Source organism: Apium graveolens, chromosome 8 (genome assembly GCF_009905375.1).
Source record: "Apium graveolens cultivar Ventura chromosome 8, ASM990537v1, whole genome shotgun sequence".
NCBI classification, from domain to species: domain Eukaryota; kingdom Viridiplantae; phylum Streptophyta; class Magnoliopsida; order Apiales; family Apiaceae; genus Apium; species Apium graveolens.
This window is the reverse complement of record NC_133654.1, coordinates 70,727,194-70,738,594: the sequence shown is the minus strand read 5'-3', so window position 1 is coordinate 70,738,594 and position 11,401 is coordinate 70,727,194. Positions and strand designations below refer to the sequence as shown.

The 11,401-nt window shown below is 35.8% G+C and overlaps 1 protein-coding gene and 1 pseudogene across 1 annotated transcript; both read right to left on the bottom strand.

Annotated features, from left to right (window-relative positions):
- Nucleotides 1-2,244: 2,244 nt before the first annotated feature.
- Nucleotides 2,245-2,808, bottom strand: LOC141679679 (uncharacterized). Its single transcript, XM_074486113.1, has one exon. It carries the CDS (start codon nt 2,806-2,808, stop codon nt 2,245-2,247), a length of 564 nt encoding a protein of 187 aa, XP_074342214.1.
- A 5,489-nt stretch (nt 2,809-8,297) lies between these two features.
- LOC141679678 (uncharacterized) lies at nt 8,298-9,035 on the bottom strand (annotated as a pseudogene).
- Nucleotides 9,036-11,401: the final 2,366 nt, after the last annotated feature.

The following is an 11,401-nucleotide window of genomic DNA, read 5'->3' as shown; positions in this document are numbered from 1 at the left end:
TATTTCCCTCCTACTCAAGGCATCGGCGACTACGTTTGCCTTTCCTAGATGGTAATGTATCAAATAGTCGTAATCCTTGATTAGCTCCAACCATCTCCGTTGTCTCATGTTGAGTTCCTTCTGGGTGAATATATACTTCAGGCTTTTATGATCTGTGTAGATTTCACACTTCTCCCTGTACAGGTAATGTCTCCATATTTTGAGTGCGAACACTATGGCCACCAATTCCAGATCATGGGTTGGGTATTTCAATTCATGAGGTTTAAGCTGTCGTGATGCATATGCAATCACCTTATTATGTTGTATTAGCACACAACCTAGTCCTTTATGCGAAGCGTCGCTATATATCACAAAATCTCCTTTATCATCGGGTAGTATTAATACCGGCGCGGTCACCAATTTCTGCTTTAACTCTTGAAAGCTTTCTTCACATTCCACATTCTATTCAGACTTATGATTCTTCTTTGTCAACTTGGTCAGCGGCATAGCGATCTTTGAGAAATCCTTTACGAACCTTCTGTAGTATCCAGCCAATCCTAGAAAGCTTCTTACTTCCGTAGGATTCTTTGATCTCTCCCAACTCATAATTGCTTCGATCTTTATAGGGTCCACCCTAATTCCTTCACTTCCAATTATATGTCCTAAAAATTGAACTTCTCTTAACCAAAACTCACACTTTGAGAACTTTGCATACAACTTCTCGTGTCTAAGAATCTCTAAAACTATCCACAAGTGTTGCTTGTGCTCTTCTTCCATCTTCGAATATATTAAAATATCATCTATGAACACTACAAAAAACTTGTCCAAGTATTTCTTGAAAACGCGATTCATCAAGTCCATAAAAGCTGCAGGGGCATTTATTAATTCGAAAGGCATTACTAAAAACTCATAATGTCCATACCTCTTCCTAAATGCCATCTTTGGGATGTCTTCTGGTTTAATCTTTAATTGGTGGTATCCCGACCTCAAATCAATCTTCGAAAAACACTTTTCTCCATTCAGTTGGTCAAATAAATCGTCTATTCTCGGCAACGGATACTGATTCTTAGTCGTCATTTTGTTCAACTCCCGGTAGTCGATCCAGAGTCTCATGCTTCCGTCTTTCTTCTTTACGAAAAGAACTGGCGCTCCCCATGGAGACGTACTGGGCCTTATGACTCCTTTATCCAAAAGTTCTTGTATCTGACTCGCTAACTCCTTCATCTCCACTGATGCCATTCTATAAGGTGTCTTTAAAACGGGTTCAGTGCCTGGCGCAAGATTAATCTCAAACTCAATCTGTCGATCTGGCGGTAGTCCTGGTAATTCCTATGGAAACACATTAGGGAACTCTCTTACTACTGGAATCTCCTCTATGCTAGGAACTTCCTTCTCTGAATCTACCACATAGGCTAAATATGCTTCACATCCTTTCCTAAGTAGCTTGCTTGCTTGAATAGCGGTGAGAAATAGCTGCTCTTGCTTCTGTCCTTTAAATATCACCTTACTCCCATTCTTTGCTCGAAGATAGACCTTCTTAAATCTACAATCTATCTGAGCATTATTCTTTCCTAACCAATCCATTCCTAATATTATATCAAACTCCCCTAACTTGAAAAGTATCAAGTCGACTGAAAACTTATGCCCGGAGATGTCAATCTCACATCGAGGGAAAAATTGACTCACATGTATCTTTTCTTGATTGGAAATTACTATGCTCATCTCTTCACTCATATCCTTCGTATCACAGTTTAATCTATTAGCAAAAGTTTTTGATATAAAAGACTTTGTAGCTCCTGAATCAATCAATACTTTAGCTTCAATATTGTTTATCGAAAGCTTACCTGCTATTACCTTAGAATTCTGAACATCATCCTTCATCTTCAGATTAAAAGTCCTTGTTGATGCTTATGGAGTCACTGCAGGTGGTGGAGGTAACACCAATATTTCTGGTGGTGCTGCGGTGCTGCTGGCTATATTCATCATGCTTTTGATTAATTCGGTTGACCTGCACTCCTTGGCGATATGTCCAACTTTTCCGTACTTGTAGCATGTTACTCTAGGTTTCTGTACTTTACATTCATTGGCCAAATATCCCTTTTGATTACATCGATAACATGTCATGTTGAGCTTGTTATAAATTCCCGGATGCTTTTTCCCACAATGCCTACATTCGACCCTTGGTTGTTTGTCATCATTCGCTTGACCCTGATTCTTCTGATGGTTTCCTTTATTATCTTGTCTCTTGTTCACTTCCTCTTTCTTTTATGCATTCCATCCTTTCTGGAATTCAATTCTCTTCATGTTTCTATCTTGCTGGTACCTTAATTCTGCCCTATCTTTCTGATGAAACACTTTCCTCTTCTTAACATCTCTTTCCTTTCTGGATTGCGCTCCATTACTTTCAATCAATGCTGCCTTCTGAACTACCCCAGCATAGGTACCAATCTCAAACATCGACACTCTATCTCGAATCCAATATTCGAGCCCTTGTTGAAACCTTTGAGCCTTCTCTTCATCAGTGTTCACATACTTAGTCACAAATCTTGACAATTCAGTAAACTTCTTCTCATATTCCAAGACTTTCATACTTCCTTGTTTCAATTCCAGGAATTTCATCTCCATCTGTTTCTGAATATACCGGAGGTAATACTTTTCCAAGAATAACTCCTTGAACCTAGTCCAAGTAACTGGTTGAACTTCTTCCAAAGATTTGACTGAATCCCACCAATAAATTGCTTCCCCTTTCAAGAAATACGCGGCATAAACGGTCTTAGTGTTATCATGAAAAGCTGGAGGGTTCACATTCTGAAAAGTTTTGAAAGTCATAATTTGTTGAGGGGGCTCTGGTGGATCTGGTTGATGTTGGTGTTGATCATGATTCTCTTGGTTTCGAAATTATTGTTGTTATAATTGTTGTTGAAGAGTTTTTTGTTGTTGAGCAATTGCATTAGTCTGTTGTTGCAGAGTTTCCAATATTCGAAGGATATTGGGGTCAGTTGCAGAAGCAGTACTGGTTTGCTTTATCTTTTTAGGAGGCATATTTCTGATTAGAAAATTAATAACAAGCAGGTGTGATTATGATAGATAATTCAAAGCTAGGTTATCAAAGGGTTAATTTGATCACATGATGTCTAGATTTTGGCAAAGTTATACATGATTATAAGCAGGAAAGCAAAAATATAGGCAAAAATTGGGAAAACGGAAATGCATAAGTACGCTTGAAACATTTGCGATAATCGCAAGCATGATTCTGATATAACAGGTTTAACAAGGTGGTTAAGGGTATAGCAATCAAAGCCAAGGTGCCAAGAAATTAAGGAAACCACATGCGCTCGGATTTCAATTATTAGCTAAGGAGCTGATATACAATTCTAAAAATAAAAGCGAAGCTAAATTGAACGATAATCAAACGAAACGATAGTGCATTATTGAAACAAGGTTATCTTACAACGCCACCAAATAAGGTTCGAATTTAAAATTCAATGACATCATAGTTCTAAAAGGAAATACAGAAACTACATAGTTCGAGAAATACAATCAATATAGAGGGTAGCCAACTGGAAAGGGAATAGGAGGTCTGGCTCCTAATTCAGGCTAACGGTCATCTACCTAGGTCTCCTCGTTAACATATCGAGCTATCGGGATCTCTTCCCACTGCTCTCCCTGAAGCACCTTCACAATGCCCTGAAGTTCATCTGCTACCATCTGGATGGTGTACTGGCTCATGCGGTTACGGTGTGTTGGCATCTCCCCAAGCTTAGTGTTAACGAAATGCATCAAGGACTCGAGTCTCGAAATCAACTGTGCCTTAGGTTCCTCCTTAAGCCGGGTATCATCCTGAAAATCCACATCCAGTCGCTCCATAAATCGGTCGTACTTCCCTTGGAGCCTATCAAACTGGAGCCTCAAGTCAGAGTACACGGAGAATGCTATAGTGTTAGATGGCACCAAGAACAAAGAAAAATGCATCCTTTGCTGAGAAACAATATATATGAAGGAAAATATTAGTGACTTACTCGAATAATATCTACTTACACTCTCGTATTTCCTATATATATACCTATAACCTATATGGACTATTCAGGGACTCTAAACCTTAGCTCTAATACCAAGACCTATCACAGCCCCAAAATAACACTAACAAAATATAATTGAATAAATACAAAGTTATTATAAACGGCTGTTAACAACAGAATACAAGATCGCAAATGTTCAGGGTTTGAACAGTCCCATACTACAACTATTACAACTTATATTTAAAGCTACCGGTCCTCACACAAACGCCAACTATACTACCTGAGCTCTCACACAAGCCTCAGCATCTCCACCGGTAGAATTAAGAGCAGTCTGCTAGAATCTAACCACACTTGCTAGCTGAAATGACATAAATGAAAAGCAAGAAGTGAGCCGAGTGCTCAGCAGGGTATATCATAAAATAGAATTTAACATCATAGCAATTTATATCGGGAAATTGAGGTGTATGGCATCATTATTCAAGTCAAAACATCTGTAACCAAATCATTGCTCAAAATCAATTTTATAACGCTACGGATTACAGCCGGTGATCAGCCGCGAAACAATCCCGAACCTCGCTGGGTTTTTAACAATTTAATGGCATCCCTAGGCATCTTTTAAGACTAACATAATAATTGTGAAAGGGACTTGCGTCTTAGTCCAGTTCACCAATCTCAATAAAACATTCTTTTATTTAAAGAGCAATTAACTTTTATAAAAGTGATGCCAAGGAGAACTTTACAAAGATCTATACAAAGGGGTTTAAATCATTAATAAAGGATTTCGAGTTAGAAACTCTTATTAGAATGATATGACTTCTCACTAGCAGGGTATTCAAGGATAGTCAGCAATGTTTTTATAACCAAGGAAGAAAGTATTAAAAAAGAATCATAACATTGTTCAGCAAGATAGAGGTCTCAAATTTGAGGGTTATAAATAAGGGATATGTCTAGTGACAAAATTTGGGTATTATTGTAAGGATTTATGTAAAGAGTTGGTAACTCGGAGTGTAAGAGTAAAAAGAATAGCGGTTAATCAAGAGAGATCACATATGAGGTTTTATAGTTTGTAAGGGTATGATTTTTATAAGCGTATACACAACATTTGTAAAATCTCAATCGAAAATCAGAATATTTGCAACAATATATCATGGTGACAACAATAAAAGATCAATATACGAACATGCTATCATAATTCAAAGGAGTGGTTCGGTACATTTGCAATATATCATAATAGTTCAGAATAAATCTCAATAGATATCTCGAGAGGGTCAAAGGACACTTGCAACATATCAAAAAAGTACGGGAACACTTGAAACATATAGAATTGACAAGGGTAAAACACTTGCAATATAAAATTTAAGGAAAACATCACTAAAACGATAAGTGAGGGCAAAAATACTTACCTTAAGAAGGCTGGACTAACTCTCGTCTTGATTGTGGAAGAAACCGGGAGCACTACTCGACTTTGATAGAAAGTTTACAATCTTCTCTTGAACCCAAACAAAAATATTAGACCTCATCAAGATACACTCTCACAAAAACTCCATCCTAGTTAAAGATTTCAAATCATATTGGCACTTAGGCCTAACTACACATTCAGCTCTTTACTAATCACTTATTATGCTCGAATAATCATTTAGGATCACATAACACATTTGATCACAATATATACAACATTGATATAATTGTGCACTATTGAGTATTGAATGATCTCACTCAACCAACACGATTGACTCGAAGTGCTACCTAGTCTAGTGCAACCCAACTAGCTCTCCAAGTTTTGAAGTGCCTTTACTAGACAAACTCCATTTCACTTAGCCACCCCTATGGCCTAACCTTCTTCTGATCTCTTACTAACAATTAGACTTAATGGTCAACTCAGGCCTCACTTCTAAGGATACAAAAATCTAAGTGCAAGGACAATGTGTTCCTAAGTGCAACTTTTAGGTGACACCGAATGGTACTAAGCAATAATGAATCCCTTTCCACTCAAGGTTTGACACTCAAATTACTACAATGGAATCTAAGGTCCTAAATATTACTTGTGCACTTGGAATGACAGCAAGGCTCAACCTAGGCCTCCTTAGGCCTATTCTCAAAGATGGCTCTCCCCTGTCCTAGTGACACTCAAACTGCCCTGATTTGAACTCACTTTATACTCTTGTTTTTAACTCTAAACCTTCGAACTATGGCCTGAAAACCTCCCAAAAACTCCCTAGTATCAATGCTAAGAAAGGCCTAATAAGGGCCTACCAATGACACCACTTTCTAATCTTAAAAGTGCTCCTCACTCAAACTGACTCTATTCTGACCAGAAGTCATGATTCGACTTGTGCACCTAACTAAGTGAGTTGATTTCTTACAATTAAAGCTTCTGGGATCAACTATAGGTCAAGTCCTAACTTTTGGTGGCTTGGGACTACAAATGTCCAACGAATGCCCATTCAAAACGCCCTACAAACTAGTGCAACATTCTGGAAAAAGACAAACCTTACACTATCCCTTCCACCTTAACTCCCACTTATAAACCATGAACCTAATATTTAACCAAGCACAAAGACTAACCTAATAATCCATCTATCCCACTAACAAGTGGTGGAGATAATTCATACTCTAATGCACGATGACCAAATTATATAAATAAAGTAGCAAGACTAACACTTAAATCACGTTTTCAAGTGCTCATGCATAAAATAAATATCCATAACAACGTGCAAACACAATACTAATTGAATATACTCATTAACCCACTGTAAAAATTATATTTTGTCATAATAAAGCCCTTGTCAAGAAGAGTATACTCATTTTTAGCAAATCAAGTTATATTTAAGGCATATGATCGAATTTAAAGCCAAAATCAAGTATATAGTCTAGTTTCCAACATTCACTCCTAGTATTCTAAGATTTTGAGTGTAAATCCCACATGCAATCATTTAACATACAATATCCCTAGTATTTCATGACATACAAGGGTTTTAAATATCATGATCCATCAAAAATTAAGCTTTAAAGCAACATGCAATCAAGACTTCTTCAAATAACATTTAATCACAAATAAAGAACACAAAACTCTAATCCATTCGGCTTTTAAAGAGTCATTTCTGAATGAAAAGGAGTGAAATGATCATACAAAATGGCAAGGAATTTTCCCAACCATTGATGATTTCCACTCTTGATGCTTTGCCTTTGTTTTGAACCTTAAACTCACAAGAATCAAGGTTTTCAACATAAGGCTTCACTCAAAACTCAACATGCAAGCTTAAACCAAGCAATAAACTTAATATTTAACTTACTAAACAAGTGATCAAGGCTTAGAGAATGATTTCTTGCAAGAATTTTGAAGAAAAGACGAAAGAAAATGAACAAAAGAGGGGGGGCTTAGCTTCGGCCGAGAGAGAAAAAAGAGGGAGGAGAGCGAGTTTGTGTGTGTACGTGATGAAAATGACAGAAGGTGATGATATTTTGGAGGTTTGATGATAGTGGAATCTCAATTTACATTTTTATCCTTCTTCTAAAACTAACAAGGTTTGCATGCAAGGGCAACTTAGGAAATTGACTAGTTAAAATGGAGTTAGTGGGGTTGGATTTGACAACAATACCCCTTCCTTCAGTTGAGTGGATTTTTGCATGCAAGGGTATCATGGTAATTGGCAAATTATTAATCTAATTAATCAAATATCATTTTAGAGAAAGAAATTTATAAATAAAAATATAAGTCTATAAATCACAAAAGTCGTATTATAAAATAGTTTAGGATTTTAGAAACTTTTTGAGATCACTTTCAAAAATTTAAAGGAAACAAGTTTTTATATAAATAATTTCCATAAACTAATATCTTAATAATATATCACAAATTACTCAAATAAAGGCATTTTTTTCTCAAAAAATTTTCCAAATAAATATTTAGCTTACAACTCACAAAGTATGTCCCTTAAGACTCATAAAAGCACATAATTGACTCGCTCTTGATATATAAACATATATACACATAATTCAACTAAAAATATACCGGTTGTAACACTTACGGCACTGAAGTTATAGCTCCTGTTAAAGTGGGCTTCCCTTTATTCAGAGTAACGACTTTTGTTGAGGAGATAAATAACAAAGGGATCCGAATGAATCTTGATCTTTTTGATGAAACTAGAGAGACAAAAGAGTTCTTCGGTAAAGGGGCACGAGGAAAAAATTATTATATCTGTGACATGGTCAATGGATCAACCGAGGCTTCCGACCCACGACACAGGGACAAGCTTATGCCCAAGTGGAAGGTACATACAGTATTGTTCAAATCCAGTGTTGTTAAATATAATTGATGTTATCACTATTTAGACTATAACAGTTTGCCATTAGTACTTGTGATATCAGAGTTTGAAAAAGGATGATGTCATCAACTAAAACTACCATTTTCATATCTTTCCCTAACTCCAACAAATCTTTCACAAATTTTCCATCATTTATTTACAAGAATCTCGATACAACCTTGTTTCGATCAATTATATCGATCAATAACGACGCGTACTCTTCAATTCCAGCATTAAACACTACAATCTCATATTTCTTGCTCAGATTCTCCAAAAATTCATCGACAAAGGTGCACTTCACCATGAAGAATTCAGTTCTTTGGCCATCAATCGTCGGCTAGACAACAAAATCAAACTTTCCCGGAGGAATTTCTGGCAAAAAATGTATGAGGGTCTCATCAAGATCAAGAAACACCATCTTCCTCTCTAGCGGGATCACCGGCAGTAGTGCTTTTTCGGCGAAAAGTGATCGGCAAATGTCGCTGGCGGCGACTTGTTTCAAAGCACGGTACCCCTTCTTCCGGGGAGATCTTTTCGGGGTTCCGATACGAACAAGCTAAAAAAATATCTTAATAAGGCGACGGTGGCAGGTAGAGATTGATTTATTTATCGAAGCAACGACGATTGATGCCGTGTGTTTTAGATGAGAATGCTGGTTACGGTGGCGCATGCGATGGTGATTTCGGCAGTACTTGATGGTTTTTGTGGGGATTCTTTTAATGTTTCTCGAAACCATTTCTATGAGCTTGAAATTTGCAACATGCTTCAAATGTGTGTGTTGGAGAGAATGGGGGAGGGGAGAGAGAGCGAAAGGGAGAGAGAATTAGTTTTTTTTTCTTGTAACGTAAATTTTAACATAAGTTCTAAGTTTTTGAAAGAAATTTTAACTTTTTAAAAAATTGAGATAGTCGAACGTTTTACCAATATTATAAACTAAAATACTAATCCTTAACCGGAGAAAAAAGAAATTTATAAAAATCGAGCTAACAAAAATATTAACCCATGTGACGGAAAAAGTGCAACATTTCAAATTGTTTAACTATCAATGATACATTAAGAAAATTATAATTCACAGATAATACAGGATAATACAGTAACTCACTTACAAATTAAATGCGATTTTAGTGACGAAATAGTCATTTAATCCTTGAAGAAACTTATCATACACAAGATACTAATGTCTAATTAGATATATATAGGTGAGAAAATGATAAAAGATAATTTATAAAAATAAATAAATAAATAAAGAATGATAATTTATTTTTCTGAATGATTAATACGCACGTATGTATAATATTAAATTACTTATAACTGCTATATTGACACTTTATAGTTTACGAATTATGATATATTTGTTAGGCTTCCGCATGTTACATCTGTTTTCCCTTTAAATGCAAATACTAAATGTTGGTTATCATATTGATGAGTCCATTTGCAAATTGAGTACCTTTGTCAAGTATTACATTTAAGTAGTGATGTTGCGTATCTGAGAGAACTCCTATCATGTAATTCATGTTCATATTTGTTAGCGTTCCACTTAACTGAAACTTTCATTTAACACTTTTAATAATAAGTTTTTACTCCCTATCTTTATAATCATGGCCCTTTGTAGCGGTTATTACTGCTGTAATTTGGGCCAAACCAGTCAAGTTTCCTGCCGGCAGTGAACTCGAGTTTAATAATATTTTATTAATTAAATCTTAACTTCTGCTCCAATTTCACTCATTTAATTTCAAGAATGAAAATGAGCATGACCCGGTTTTAACCAGTCACGGTTAGCTGGCTCATTTAATTATATATATAATCGAGTCTAAATCTCTGTCCGAGTTCGGCTTGTTGAATTTTACAAGTCATGTCGAGATGACTCGTTTAATTAAATAATATGAAATTTATATCTGAACTAATAATTTAACTGAACAAAACAAGTCGATGTCAGTTAAAAAAGTTCGATTCGAGCGAGCTCGCTAGTCGCATGACCCTAATTACAACCGTAGACATTATGATTTGTTTGGGTAGAAACATAATTTCTTCTTAACACATGGAAACATGATCTTAATTCTTGTTACTTTCTTGTTTTCTTTTGTAAATTCAAATTATTTATGTGGACATTTATTAGAAATAAATTTTAGATCTAAATAATTAAATGAATATTTGTAAAATTTTGAAATTGAAAAAATAATTAGAAAATAATATGTATAGAGTAACTTATAATAGAAAAATATATTTTTTGTGGCGCCCCGAAATCCGGGGTCAGAAATCTCGGAGGCCACGCCATCTAAACCACTATAAACCACATACCTCACATAAAAATATATAAATACTCACACTTTACGACCCCACACTTATCACACATACACACTTACAGGTTATTGTCTTGGAAACGAACCATTCATTACTAGAGTAGATCAAACCACAAAGTGATAATTATTACAACCCAAAAGTAATTAAGTCTTATCGGGGAATAACCTTTAAGTAAGGCTAGTCCGTCGACCAACTATAAGTTTCTTATTTATTACCTTACATAAGTCATACTTATAAATAAGCCGAACTAAAAAAAACTGAAAACCAATCCAGCTTATTCGGACTACCTGCGGTACAATACCAAATAATCTACGGAACAGCTGGCCATTTCCTACCCGTTTCCTGGATGTGGTTCTCATGGTAGACATCTTGATTCACTGTTGTGTTGTGTCAATTTAAGAAAACAAGTGTGAGCTATAATGCCCAGCATAATAATGTACAGTATGAAAATGACTATATTATAAGCTTACGTAAAATATCATATATGATAATTATGTTTTATTCGAAATTAGTTTTTCTTGGTGATACACTTGGTGATACACACCTTCTTATGAAAACAATTCTTTAGGGGATTTTATTATCCTGCGAATACCTTAATATTAAACCCAACACCTAGGCTTGGGTTACGGTATTGCATCACAATTCCAATTGGAAGAATTAGGACACTCGTTGGAGCCACCGCATACGATGATTGGTCGTAATACGATAATAGTAACCTTTTCTACTAGTAGAAGGACGACACCTTCGTATCCCGGTTATCACCCTTGCCGCATTCGGGCTACATGTCACATTTTTGGGTAT